Source organism: Cotesia glomerata, linkage group LG3, assembly GCF_020080835.1.
Source record: "Cotesia glomerata isolate CgM1 linkage group LG3, MPM_Cglom_v2.3, whole genome shotgun sequence".
Classification (NCBI taxonomy): Eukaryota; Metazoa; Arthropoda; class Insecta; order Hymenoptera; family Braconidae; genus Cotesia; species Cotesia glomerata.
The window spans coordinates 28,063,567-28,078,721 of NC_058160.1; the positions used below are offsets into that span (position 1 = coordinate 28,063,567).

The 15,155-nt window shown below is 31.9% G+C and overlaps 2 protein-coding genes across 3 annotated transcripts; one reads left to right on the top strand and one right to left on the bottom strand.

Annotated features, from left to right (window-relative positions):
• The first annotated feature begins 12 nt into the window (after positions 1-12).
• On the top strand, positions 13-1,726 carry LOC123261654 (STING ER exit protein). Its single transcript, XM_044723357.1, has 4 exons — positions 13-238; positions 680-836; positions 1,162-1,390; positions 1,539-1,726. Exons 1-4 carry the CDS (start codon positions 118-120, stop codon positions 1,686-1,688), a joined length of 657 nt encoding a protein of 218 aa, XP_044579292.1. The 5' UTR covers positions 13-117; the 3' UTR covers positions 1,689-1,726.
• Positions 1,727-3,361: 1,635 nt separating this feature from the next.
• On the bottom strand, positions 3,362-15,055 carry LOC123261649. Of its 2 annotated transcripts, none has more exons than XM_044723347.1 (6): positions 14,811-15,055; positions 13,902-14,168; positions 13,624-13,824; positions 6,910-11,992; positions 6,614-6,847; positions 3,362-5,652 (listed from the first exon to the last, which is right to left on the bottom strand). In XM_044723347.1, the coding sequence occupies exons 2-6, from the start codon at positions 14,135-14,137 to the stop codon at positions 4,570-4,572; spliced, it is 6,837 nt and encodes a 2,278-aa protein (XP_044579282.1). In that variant the 5' UTR covers positions 14,138-14,168; positions 14,811-15,055; the 3' UTR covers positions 3,362-4,569. The 2 variants fall into 2 exon arrangements, with proteins under 2 accessions (XP_044579282.1, XP_044579283.1); XM_044723348.1 differs by lacking the exon at positions 14,811-15,055 and adding an exon at positions 14,556-14,577.
• Between the last annotated feature and the right edge of the window lie 100 nt (positions 15,056-15,155).

A 15,155-nucleotide genomic window follows, 5' to 3' on the forward strand; every position in this document is an offset into this window, starting at 1 on the left:
GTTATGTGCGCTTTAAGGTTATATATAAACATTTTATTTACGTTCTAACGTTCTAAGTGTTGGTAATTATTTTTATCAGTTTTTTTATAGAAAATAGTGGAATAAAATATTATTAAAATGCCAAAAGTTGTGTCAAGAAGTATTATATGTTCGGATACTAAAGACCAAGAAGAATATGGTGAAGAAAAACCATTATTGACTTATTATTGTTTATGTGGACAGATGACACTAATTTTAGGTAAGTTTTTTTTTATTATTAATTTAATTTATGACATTAAAGTTAACAGTCTGATAATTTTTTTATGAAAATTAATTTAGCATATATTCAATATTTTTAAGAATTTTATAATAAATAAATTAAAGAAAAAAAAAATTAGAAAAAATAAATGACATTTACTTAGAAATTTAAAAAAAATTAAAAATGCAATTTTTTTTAAATAATTTTTTGGAACAGATTTGTTAGCTAAATAAAATTTAAAAATGATAAAAAATGACTACTAACTTTAATGTCATAATTTTTTTAAATTTCTACATATCAATTTTTTTTGCCATAATTTATTTGCTAAAATTATCAAATACTTGCTAAATTAATTTGCATGAAAAAAACTGTGTTATTTTTTATATTTATATATTATAATTATTATTAATTTTATGTAAAATAATTGAAATTATTTTTTAGACTGCTCGATAGAAAAATTACCTCTGCGAAAACGTGATGGAGCTCGTGTAATTGATGGAAGTAAACACGCTCACAAAATGATCTGCGAAACGGATGAAATTGTTTTCTTAAAACGTGCTGAAGGTATTGAAAAACAGCACAGACAAAAGTGCAAAAAGTAAGTTAATTATTTAAATATTTATTTAAACCTGTCAGTACTTAATTAGAAACAAAAATATACTTACTTGAAATAAAACTTTTTTCATTAAATTTCTTTATGCAGCAATTATTCACAATAAAAAATAATTAATTAATTAATAATACTAAAGTTTGCTAACAAATGTAAATTTTTAAAATTCTTTTAATTTATAACAAATTAATAACAACAAAAAAATACTTATAAAAATTTTCACACTTAAAATTTTTTTTATTGCTAAAAAATTATTTAAAAAATTCTAATGTACGTCAACTTCATGATTAATTAACTGATTATTTTATTACAGATGTGGACTTTTATTGTACTACAAACACGATCCCAATGCAAATGTAGTATTCGTAGTAAAAGGTTCTGTAGTAAAGAGTTCAGGTGAACGACCATTGACTGACTTTTATAATCAAGTTGAAGTAGTAAAACCCAAGAAAATAATGGTAACTAAACACACTAAAAATATGGGTAAATTCAGCTCAGTAACTGTTTCAACTATCGACGAAGAAGAAGATGAAATTGAAGCTGTAAGTATTTTATATTTAGTACAAAAAATAGTTATTACTCTCACTTAAAACTCTGGCGTGATATGTCTCACGAATTCACGGCAAGTGAACATGTAAAAATAGTTAATTATCATTTAAAAGTACTAATTGGGTTTTTAAAAATTTTTAGCGTGAAGTTGCTGACTCTTATGCGAACAATGCGCGTATAATTGAAAAGCAATTAGAAAGGAAAGGAATGACTAAGAGAAAAACTGCTCCAATGCCTGATGCTGATCCTACTAAAAGATCTAGACCACGAGGAACCTTATTAGATGTTTAATATTTAATGTAAGAAAAAAAAATTAAACTTAAAATTTATACTTGTAATTAATTCTAATTTTTATTAATTATCTCTTACAAAATAAATTGTAAATAAAACAAAAAATTTATTTTTTAATTCATACTTTATTTGAATATTGTATTTAAATACCTTTATTAACGTTACATTAACATAAATATTTAAAATATATAAATGACTAGATACAAATATTGCATAAAAATGTACATTGCAAAAAATATATAAATTCATTAATCAGTAATTAAATAAATATAAGAACTACATACATATTTAATGGGATACATCAATGATAAATCATTCACTCTTTTATATTTAATTATTTTAATATTTTTTAACTAATTTAAATTTAAATTATCAACTGTTTGCTAAATATTTATTGGAAAACTGCCAATCCTAAGAAACATGCCCGCATGATGTATTATTATTATCATTATCATTATTTATATTTTTTTTTTTAAATACTGCGATTGGCAAAGTATAAATATACATTAAACCAACGTCTTTTATTGTTCGAGCCCTAAAAAAAAATACAAAAAAATAAATACAAAATAAATGATTGAGTTAACAAAAAATATATCAATATATAGGTATCTTAATTATATGAGAATGAAATTTGATGGCAACAATTGTGAAAAAAATATTTTTAACCGAGTAAGTTAAGGGAAAAATACGTGTAGAAAGACGCTTTTATGCTGATTTTTTATTTATTTTTTTACGGTATGAAAATTAATGTTATTTATTGAAATTATCAGGTTATTTTATACATACATTTATATTTTTTTCATATTTTACGACAATATAACTTAAAATTGGTGAGCACTATGGAAGCCACAATTTTAATCTGAAATTAATGACAGAAAAATTACTTTTTTTTTATACAATTACGCTGAATATGAACTTCCATGATAAGCGATATTTTTATTGAAACTATTTTTTTTTTTAATAAACGATATATGAAAAAATTGTAAAAAATCACGACTTAATTTCACAGCCCTCTAAAAAATGAAATTTTTGTTTTGGAATTAAGGTTTATATAGAAGATACATATATAAAAAAAGTAATTTTTCTGAGCCATTGATTTCAGATAAAAATTGGGGCTTCCATTCTGCAGATCAACTGTTAAGTCAGATGACATCCTACGATGTGTATCAGAAGATATCTCCGCTATTTTTCAAGTTATATTTTTGTTTAATGTGAAAAAATACCCATAAATATATGTATAAAATAACCTGATAGTTTCAATAAGTAATATTAATTTTTTATACCTTAAAAAAATTAATTAAAATCAGCATGAAAACGGCCTTCTACACGTATTTTCCCTTTAATATTTTATGATATGGCTCTTTTTGTTCACATTAACAAGTGGAGAGAATTTACTTATCAACTATTATCAACAAACTGGCCATTATTTATAATAATAATTAATAATCAATAATGATAATAATTATAATAATAATATTAAATATATATTCCTAATATGTAGATATAGTTAATATAATCTATATAATTATTTCCGAGAAAAATTTCAATTAGATTAATCGTATATATGATTAAATTTATCAATCCAAAAAAATATAAACAATTTTTTTTTAGTGAATTTTTCTCTAGATTTATTCTCAAAACTTTCATATCCCAAATAAATAAATTATTTGAAATAAAAAAAAGCGTGAAAGTTCAAGAATAAATATAACTACAGAGCACGAATATATTATTATAATTATTCAAACTAATAAATTTAAAAAATCGGGTGACTAATTTTAAATTTAATTAATTAGATTATTTGTTCTTGCAAAATTCTACGCAGCTTAAGTGAATAATTATAATTATAATTTATAAACAAATTCATAGCACACTTTTTTCATAATACAATACAATACATACAATAAATGCTTCTATTCATATTCTTCTTATAAGTTTAAATAGACTGCAAATCACTCTTATCCGTACCCAGTACTCAATATACGATTTACAGAACAATTATACTTTGTTTAAATATTATTTATTCCTCTGATGGAATTAATATCACTTTACACGAATAATATCGCGATTTATATATTTTTTATTTTAATTAATAATTAAATTTAAATGAATAAAATCTTAATTAATATAGTCATGCAGATCTCACTCAATTATTTTTCTACGCTTTTAAAGAGGTCCTCTGGTCTAACGCTCTGATTTTTGAGCATTTTTTTGGAATTTTTTTGTTAAGACCAATGAAGAGATAGAACTTTGAATTTTTTACCATTTATTTATACATATTTTAAGAGTAGACAGTTCAAAAAAAAATTTGAAAACTGGATTTTTGACAGACTTCGGAACAAAAAAGTCCGAATTTCATTTTTTTTTTCAACTTTTTGATCAAAAAAAAAAAAATTTTGAAAATTTTTTTTTTTATTTTAGTACACTCCCCGTATTTAAGTATACGGAACAAAACTTCGCCGGGTTTTTTTTTCAGATGGTTCCATGACAAAATCTCCCCGACAAAATACGCTTCAAAATCTCTTTGTGCCCTTTTATCATAGTTTTTGTGTATATTTATACGAAATAGACCATCACAACTGTCAGGGATAACAATATTATAATTTAAAATTAGTTTTTAGAGAGGAGATTTTTTTCCGGGGAGATTTTGTCGTGTCACCCTATAACTTTAACTCTACTGAATGTTTTAAGCTAAAAATTTAACTTATACTCTTGAAATATGTATAAATAAATGGTAAAAAGGTCAAAGTTCTATCTCTTCATTGGTCTTTACAAAAAAATCCCAAAAAATGCTCAAAAATCAGGACGTCATGTCAGACCAGAGGACCCTCTTAAGATGTTAAGCAATTAGTGGAAAAAGATAAATAAATTTTATTAATTAAGATTAAGATGTTACTTGTGTTGTTTTCATGTCTGACTTTTTGAGTATTGTAGGTTCGTCTTTTAAAAATGTACCGGATCTAGATCCAACAGTGAGTTGTTTTAAAGCATCAACATTATGGCACTTTAATTTATTTTTTTCCTCAGTGCCTTTGACATCTGTTTTAGTTGTTTTAGCAGCCTGTGAATTACGAGTAACTCTATTACCAATACCACCACCACTACTATTTGATTTAGGAGATCTTTTGCTGGGACTGTCGCTGCTGGAAGGATTCGAGTCTTTTTTCTCCCGCTTAGAAGCTGGAGGAGTGCTCGTGGAAGGCAGACTCTGCCGAGTATTAACTTTCGACGCAGTTCCGTTGACTAATTTACTGGGAACCAAGACTTCAGGAGTCTTAGCAGCATCCAGGAGGTTTCTGCGTAAATTAGGAGACCCGTGGTAAGCATTGATAGCAGCAACGCGATTCCGGCTTGCGGCTGTTGAGCTTTCGACGGATCTGACGGGTCTTCTGGTGACTCCGAGCGGGCTCTTGTGTTGAACGGGTGGTGATGACTTTTTAGCGCGCTCCATGGCCAGGCTTTTAGCAGTGGGTCTTCCGAGGGTAGGAGAAACTTTGTTGGACACTACGGACTTGGGAGTTGCGGTAACTTCGGTCATCAAACTGTCCGCAGACATCGAAGTGTCCATTTTTTCGATTTTCTTGACAGTCAGTGGCTTTTTTTTAGAGTCTGCTAACGAATCAGCGGAAAGCCCGATCTCAGCGTCTTTAGGTTCAAGTGACGGAGATTCGGGTCTGGTAATCCCACAACTTTTACTGGTGTTGTCACGCTTCGCTGACGGCTTAGCGCTTGTGTCTGTCAAACTGTCGGATGAAACAGCTCTCATGTCTTTTTTAACAGCTGCTTTTAATTTGGTGATTGGTTTTTTCTCTACAGCGCGTTTCATCGCTGGACTTGATGTTCGTGAGGAATCCGATGATGAGATCATTATTTTACGTCTTTGCTGAACAGTTACACGTTCTGGTAACTGTTGAGCAGTGTCTTTTGAAACGGATTTGTTTCTTGGTTCCAAGTACCTCGATTTCACCTAAAAAAAAATTTTAATTAATTAATATAAAACTAGCAACCTTGCAGTCACTATTTGTCGTGACTTGTGAACTATAAATAAATAAAATTTTTCTTTATTAAATAGTAACTTTTGTTAAATTGCACTGTACTGTCTTAAACATTGACGTTTTTAAAGATATAAGCTCATCCCGATGATAGACTCATCAAGAGCTTTCATTTGAGTACCCACATGCATTTTTGATATATTTTTCATATATATGTAATATATATAAATATACAAAATATATGAAAAATTGATGTGGGTACTTAAATGAAAGGTCTCAATGAGGGTAATATCGGAATGAGCTTATATCATTAAAAATATCATTAGTTGACAAGATTCAATGTCATTTCTTAACTATTGATGTTTTTAAAGATATAAGCTCATCCCGATGTTACACTCATCAAGAGCTTTCATTTAAGTACTCACATGCATTTTTGATATATTTTTCATATATACATATATGTAATATATATAAATATACAAAATATATGAAAAATTGATGTGGGTACTTAAATGAAAGGTCTCGATGAGTGTAACATCAAGATGAGCTTATATCATTAAAAATATCATTAGTTGACAAGATTCAATGTCATTTCTTAACTATTGACGTTTTTAAAGATATAAGCTCATCCCGATGTTACACTCATCAAGAGCTTTTATTTGAGTACCCACATGCATTTTTGATATATTTTTCATATATACATATATGTAATATATATAAATATACAAAATATATGAAAAATTGATGTGGGTACTTAAATGAAAGGTCTCGATGAGTGTAACATCAAGATGAGCTTATATCTTAAAAAATGTCAATAGTTCACGAGATACAGGGTCATTTCTTAATTATTACAATGTCCTCAAAATTTTGCTTATTCTCTTAATAATATATAGTTTTAATAATATACTTATTATTTAATACAAACAATATAACTACCTCCAATTTATTCGGCCAAGATTTAGGTCGAATGGTAGATTCAGCAGCCAGCAATTTGCTGTCCTGCATTTTACGTTCCAAAGGATCGCTCTTAGGCTTCGGCAATATCTTTCTCGTTTGTGCAACAACTGTCGGCTTGGCCGCTGTTTTATTAGCTTCAGTCATCGTCATTTTAACTCGCCTCAGGTCCAAACTTCTGCTAGCAGATGTTCTGCTCGGTGGAGTCTTAGAATCCTAAGAAACAAAAAAAAAAATCATCAAACTCAATAAAACAAAAGCAAAAAAAAATTACCAACCTTAAGAAAATTGGAGTGTCTGGAAGGTCGTTTGAGTGACTCATGCGGCAAAATAACAAGACAAGCAAGCTCCTGGATTCTGCGTCTCAATTCAAGGTCCATTTTCATCCAAGTAGTAGTTCTGGATGCCCTTGAAGCTTCCTTGACCAAACACTTTTCCACTCTTCCTTGAATTTTTCCCAAAAAGTCAACAAACAGCGCTCCCCACGGCGGTTTAGTAATCGCCTCATCAGTCTTAACAGCCGCCATCATTTTCGCGAGCTTAGCATAACTCTTGCAAGCTTGATCCGGAGGTAACCTATCAGCAGCAGTAAGAACACTGTCTTCCAACCGACTGATATTCCAAGTAAGATCCCGCCCCAGAGCCTGGAAGCTCTCATTGCTCAGCACACTTGCAAAATTTTCCGACAAAAATTTAAGCGCCGTCTCCAAAAGATTAGAAACCATCCTAAAGACCGGTTCCGCCCACCTGACATTCGGCAAAGTCGCCAGGAGCTTATCGCAGTCCATAATAGTCTGTAAAATATTATCCGCCGACATATGAACAATGTGCTGATGATAACACTTATCAATAAGTTCTCTAGGCAGAGCCGCGAAGGCTTTACAAGGCCAGATACGAACAAAGTGCCTAGTGATCCACCTGAGAGACTTTCTATACACTTCATCCAGCCCGTAGGCTGCCGCAAGGGGCAGACACTCCAAAACTCCCACGGCGCAAATTTGACAAGGCTTGTGGAATAAATGACAGTACTTAACTTTGATAGTATAACCAATAACTTCCTTAAGACCTTCCAAACAAAGCATATCCGCAAGCGTGGCAAGCTCTACAATACTTATCGAGTCCGGTATGTTGCTCTCCCCACTATAAATATGACACAACGCAAAGTGAACGGAGCTGTAAGAGTACCCTTGCAGTGATATAACATTACCCGCGCTTTCAATCCAACCACCGCTGAGAATAGCAGCGAAGTACTGGCACCTAGAACTTAAAATACACTTGTGCGCTCTTATCCGTCTCCCGCTGACGTCTATTGTCACATCTGGATTTATTTCTTCCAAGAACATCCTCAGAAGATCTTCCCCGAGTCTATTATAGGGTTTAGTATTCGCAAAGCTAGAAGTTTCCGTCTCCTCAGTGCTAACGTCTGCTCCAGAGCGGCCCATGCTGCTTTGCATGCTGCTTAAATCCGACTCTGAAACAATTCCCTCGACCTCATACTCATTAGCAAACTCCTCTATCGGTGATTTGTGCTTAGCAGGCAGCGAGGTGCTCATTATTGACGTGAATTTCCTCGAAGACAAAGTACGGACTTGGCATGGCCCGTTGGTCCGGTTAATAGCTAGCTTGCTCTCTACCCAAGACATCTCCGGAATGCTGCTGCACATTCTGTAAGGCATATTGATATCTATATTGCGCGCTTCTACGTCAGAAGCTTCAGAAGCTTTAGGAGGAACTTTGTCTAAATCTGACAAACGAACGAATCCTGATCCAGCTTCTTTATCAGACTTTTTAACCGGCTCGCAGTACTCCGGCTTGTTAAACTCGCACTCGATCTTCTTAATAGTTTCCGTCAAAGACTTGTGAGTCTCCGCTATTTTACTAGGCACTTCAGCCTGCCTCCTATCATTCAAGCCAGCAGACCCGGTCCTAAACTCTCCCAGTTCAAACTCGTGATTTTCACTCCCGGGAGAGGGTCCACTGGCGCTGCCACTGCTGATGTCAAAGGTCTCGCTCTTCCTGGTGTGTCCTTCAGTCCCAGTGGTGCTCTCAGTCCCGGTTTTGTCCCAGACAGACTGAGACTGGGACACCTCCGACTGGTCGTCGTCAAAGATCTTCGGGTCCACCGAAGCACCCGCGCTTGAACACATGCTGCTGCGCATCAGATCTTTGTACTCTTGCCGCCTCACGCATCCTCTTAACGAATCATTGATGATCTCCACGTGAGAATTGGGCGGAGTGTCGCGGATCCCGTTGTCGTAGCCCTCAAAGGAAGTCGTGACACTGACACTAGCTTTGTCAAGAGACGTCGGCTTAGCTGGAAGTGAGGAGCCACGTTCCAATTGATTAAGCGAGACACTGGAGCCACTGGAGACACTCGGGTTTGCTTGCAACAATTTATCGACGCCCGGCAGCGGTTCGATAGAAACGCTGTGTGCCCGTTTGTGCTGCCGGTAAAAACCTGTAGCTTCGCCTGTAGTTCCTTTGGCGACAATACCGTTGCCCGGGCTCTGTGATTTATCAGCGACATTCCACGAGTGCCTTTGCAAGGCAGACCTTGATGTTGACAGTGTACGTCGCCTCACAACCGGAGAATCCGACTCGATAAACATAAACACACTTTTTTTATCTTTAGATCGTGAAGATTCACTCGGGGACTCGTTGCTTGAGCTCTTGGCGCTGTCAGTCATGCGATTTAGCAATTTATATGATTTTTTATCTTTGCTAGTAACCGAATCTTCATTTTTTTTAAAACCCGAATTTGAGTTGGGCTCGCTCAAGTCAATAAACATTGAAAATATATTTTTTTTCTCAACATTATCAACAACAGCTTTGCTTTTAGGAGATAAATCTTTTTTACAGCTATTCTTGGGTGTTTTATCAGACTCGTTCGACAAGTCGATAAAAAATTCACAAGATTTAGTTGTACTTGCACCAGTGTCTTTAGATGTCTCTGGGAGGGTTATATCAACGCCTGGTTTATCTTTTCCACAATTAATATCTTTTAGATTAACAAAAAAACCCGCGCTGCTGCTCTGTTTATCTTTACTTCTCGTAAAACTTTTAGGACTTTCCGAGTATGAGTAACTTTGAGACATGCTGCTTGGTGATGACCCATTCGTTGACTTTGTACCATCATAATTATTATTATTATTACAATTATTATTACCATTAGGACTATTATTATTAACATTATTCCTCCCGCAGTTACTCATGTCAACAACCCATGAAGTCTTCGTCATCGACGAAGACATGCGACCCGTCCGTACTCGCTCATTAGGAAAATTAGAAAGAACAGAACCGCCAGAAACAATCGGCGTGGATTCCGTCTTCCTCCTCACCGACGGACTATCAGTAGGTCTAGAATAATCAGCGCTGCTGACTCCACCCGAGACAATGGGGGTCATTTCATCACGCTTAGTCCTCCTCATGGTACTAGATTGACTACTCGACGCGAAATGATCAAAAGTAGTCGGCAAGCTATTGCAATCGTTTATCGAACTATCGTCTGTCTCAGAACCAGCGCTTATAAATTTATCACTCGCACTCTTAGCCAGTGGATGTAGTCCATTGCTTGTTCCATCAAACTGACAATCTACGCAGTCGTTATTATTAATATTAACACTGTTAAAAGACCTCGAATTTTCTGCAAATGAGTAATTATTATTCTGCCGAATCTTTGCCGCATTATCAATGTTCTTTTCACGACCCGGTTCGGAAAAGTACGAAGACAAAGATGAGTAAGGCGTTCCATTGAGCGAAGCTAGATCGTCATCCACTCTGTGTCCTGAATATTGAGGAATAGAACTTTTAAACACTAAATTTCCCTGGCGACGTTCGTACTCTTGCCTTAAGTGTGACAATTTTTCATCCCCTGACTCGAGTTCGAATGTATTTCCTCGTACTAGGGACAATGGTTGAGAATCACACGAGGAATTGTTATCAGAAATATTATCATTGATCACAATAATGTCCTCTTTTTCATCATTATCTCCAGGAACTTCGCTAACGTTGACAGTACTATTGCACTGGGCTTTTTTATTATTATCAATACACGGAGAAGGATGATTGCTCTCCCCGCTGTCGGCTTCTTTAATCTCAACAACCAGCGACTCTTTTTCCACGGGTTTAATAATACTCGACTTTTCAAACTCCGCGGCTCTTATTCTATGACTCTGCGACGGAGAATCGTTGTTAAGATACTCTGTGAGCTTTAATTCACACTGAAACTCAGCAGTTGTTTCTTGTCCTCCGGCGAAAGATTTTCTGTTGTTGTTATTATAATTATTATCGCCTCTAGTGAGCTCCAAGCCGTATCCGTGCTCGTGTGACTTTGAAGGAATATAGACAGTGTCTTTTAAATACGTGGGTAAGCTAATTCCAGAAGCAGGAACTGAAGAAGCTTCTGAGGCTGCTTTAGTTAAATTACTCGCTATTTCATTATCATCATTAAGACTAGACGCGTCGATAAAGTAATAACTATTTTCACTTGTAGAATTTTTTTTAAAATTAAAATCATCTGTCGCGTGTAAAAATAACGATGAAGAAGAACAAGTGTGATTTGACGGTTCTACGATCATACTACGAGACTTTGATTTTTCTTCCGGAGATTCATTTAAAAATTCTTGTCTGATAGCGTTTCCGGTTGGTGAAAGATTTGCGGGCTCGATAAATTCAAATGACCCGGTAACGACAAAAGAATCACTTTGCTCATTATCGGATTCGTAAAATGGATCGTTCAAAACTTCGTTTTCATATTGAGCGACTTCGTCAACTTGATATTGCTTAGCCGGCACTTGAACTTCTACTGGGTCGGGAGTGTCGGGAGTGTCGGGAGTGTCGGGACTTGGGGATTTTTTTTGATAAGAATTAGCAGTAGCTACTGGCGGGAGTTGCTGGTGAGCTGATGGTTTATTGGCGCCACATGCACAGACGTCGCTCAAAATAGTTCTCTGGTTGTTTATGGGGTCTCGGTCACTACTACTACTGCACCAACCGGTAAGATGGCTGTGACTCGCGTTAGTATTTTTACCCGACAATGATTTTTCTCCATCCCCACTGTACGACACTCTAATCAAGTCCTCGTCTGTCGAGACGTAATCAGTAACATGTGACTCTTCAAAGTCCGTACACGAGTTTTCGGACTCTGTGTTCTCATGGGGGCTGAACGATCCGGTTTCCAGCCCGGAATCAGCCATTTCTGATCTACTTACAGTTAAATCAACCACATCACAGCTTGTTTCCAAACAACTTCTTTCTAACTCTATTGATCCATTTAACGGTAGTACTCTATCTTCAATGTATAAAATATACTCTACTAAACGCTGCTCCTGTTCTGTTATATCCAAGTTGCAGTATAAAAGTCTGCAAATAATTTATTTATTACTTAAATACTATCTTAAATCTTAAATTAGATTTTTAAAATAATATTTTTTTTTTTTTTTTTTCATTTAAAGTTTCATCTCCGAGGGTTTCATCAGCTTAATAGACGCATTCAAAAATACTACTCTAAATATAACCGGGTGTATATTAAAATTTAATAAACTTTTCCTTTTAACAAACTGGAACTAATCGGCTATTTTTAGTATTATATCATCAGAAATATTAATATTTAAATTTAATTATTTATCTGCTTTAAAACTTTACGCATAAATTCATTGATAATTGAAGCCTTAATTGTTTTCGCTTTTAAAGTATTGAGTATTTAAAATTTTTTAAAAGTTGTTGATAATTTTCTTTGGTAAATATTTACAAATGGGGTCTTTAATTTTCATTTTTTTTTAAAGAAATTTCTATTAGATTTTATTGGTACTTTTTTTAAATACATAAAAAAATTAACAATAAAAAAAAAATTGATCATCACAATTTTAGAAATTTTCAAAAAAATTTATAAATTTTTTAGAAAATTGTGATATTCAACTTTTTTTTTAAATTGTTCCTTTTTTATGTACTTTTCAAAAAAAAAAAAAAAAAAAAAATATCGACGCTAAAATTAGCAAATTGTCTAACTCCATTTTAGAGAATCTTGCATTTGTACGAAAAAAACAATTAGTTCAAAATTTATTATCACTTTAAAAAACCATTTAATATCTTTAATATGTAATAAAAGTATAATATTTTGGTTTGAATCATTCAAATAATTTAAAATTGGACTATTGCTACATCAAATAGTTAGACAAATTGCTAATTAGACCTTCGATATATTAAAAATATTAAACTAGATAAAATAGAAATTTTATCCAAAAACATGAGCCAAAATTTTTTTCAACTTTTGAAGGCAAAAATCTATCGAAATCTTTATTTTGTTTCACGACATTTTTTATCATAAATTCACCGTAAAAACAAGCAGAATAAAAAAAAAAATAAAAAATGTTAATTTTTCACCTAGATATGGCTAAAAATAGGTTGCACCCCACTTGTAAATAATTACCGAAGTTTTTAATTTTACTTTAAAATTAATCAATAATTTACCAAGTAGAATTTTTGAAAAAAAAATTTTTTTGAACGAAATTTCTATTTGATTTTATTGATATATTTTTTTTTTTAAAATATATAAAAAAAAGTTTATTATCACAATTTTTAAAAAAATTTATAAATTTTTTAGAAAATTATGATAATCAACCTTTTTTTTTTATATTGTTCTTTTTTTATGTACTTTTAAAAAAAATATATATATTAAAAATATCAAAAAAAGATAAAATATAAATTTTATCCAAAATTATGAGCCAAAATTTTTGCCAACTTTTGAAGGTAAAAAAGTTATCAAAATCTTTATTTTTTTCTTTCACGACTTTTTTTACCATAAATGCGCCGTAAAAACAAGCTGAATAAAAAAAATTAAAAAATATTAATTAATCACCAAGATATGGCCAAAAATAGGGTGGACCCTGCTTGTAAATAAATACTTTTTCTTTCGATTTAAATTAAAAATTTAATTTTCTACAATTGACTCTAATATTAATCAATAAGTAACTTTTGTTAATAATAATGATTACCTCACAAAGCCATTGATTTGATGAAAAATTTCTGAAGAATCAAGGTTGCATTCAAAAGGAGCACTATCATTTTTAAAATATTTATCTCTCAGATGATTGTACAAATTTGGAGCTCTTGCACTGAAGATACAACTGTTAATCTCTAGAGCAGTGGCCTGGTGTATTATGTAAAGATCAGTATGCAAACACTCTTCAAGAATTCTAAAACCCCCGAGAATTTATAAACATAATTTATAAAACTAAATATAACAAAAAAAATAAATAAATAAATAAGTTACCTAAAAATATTTTTTTGCAAAACAGAAATAGCTTTAGCACAAGTATCTCTGTACTCGATATATTTTTTCCTTTTGAAAAGTAGACTCGGTTGTATCACGTTTCCACCAGTATGAGCGCCAGATAGATAATAATTATGAGTTGATTGTTGATGTTTTAGCAGCTGCTGATGCGAACATGACCACACTCGCTTATTCAAACTTCCTTGCCTCTTTTCAATGCCAGTACTTTTAGCCATGAGTTGGATCTACTCTTCCATAATTATTCACCTTGAAAACACGTAAACATTATAAACATTTTTCATAAACAATTCAATCATTTAATTCTTAATGTTTGTATTTATTGTTGTTAACTTTAAACAAATATAACACGACACTTTAATGATAAATTAATTAAATATTGATGAAAAAAAAGTAAGTGGACATCTGACAATTTTTTTTATTAAAAAATTAGTAACAAAAAAAATTTTGAAAAAATTCCACATATAGAAAATTTAAAAAACAATTTTTAAAAAATTTTTTTAGCTCCAATTTAATTAATAAAAAATTGTTTAATGTCTTTCACTAAATATTAAAATTCACATAATAAATTTCAAGTAAAATTTATAAACTTAATTGCAGACAGTGACATAAAATTAATAATAAAAATAGGCTGACCATGAATTAACGGACTAGGTTACGAAATATATTTTTAAATCTCCAAAAGTAAATGTAAAACTTTTTTTTTTTTTTTCTATTAAACAAAAATAAATTTACGGTCCGTGATAATCATCAATTAGCGTGGGTGTCAGTAATTTATTATATTATATTATATCATATCATATTCATATTTATTTATATATTATCCAGCGATTATTTATAAATTTAAATGTAGAATTTTAATCCCAATAATTTATTGATCGCAATATATACCTGCGTTTTCACGCCGCCCTAGCACACTTCCAGTTAAAAAAACCTCAATTACACACTATGTACGAAAGTTCACTTGTTTTTTATCCAGATAATTATTTAGCTTATAATTAATAATCATTCTTTGATAATTGACACATTTTTAGATAAATATTTATTTAATATTATAAGCGTTTAGTTTATCGCTAAATTCCTCTCCACACTCCACACACTGGAATCGAGACCAAATGAACTCTTACAGAGGGCGTTGGATATCAACCACGAGTAGTCGATAGTAATTATTATTATTAAAAAAAAAAATTAATTTTTTTTATTATTTTCATTATCAACACGTTATCACGTTAAAGT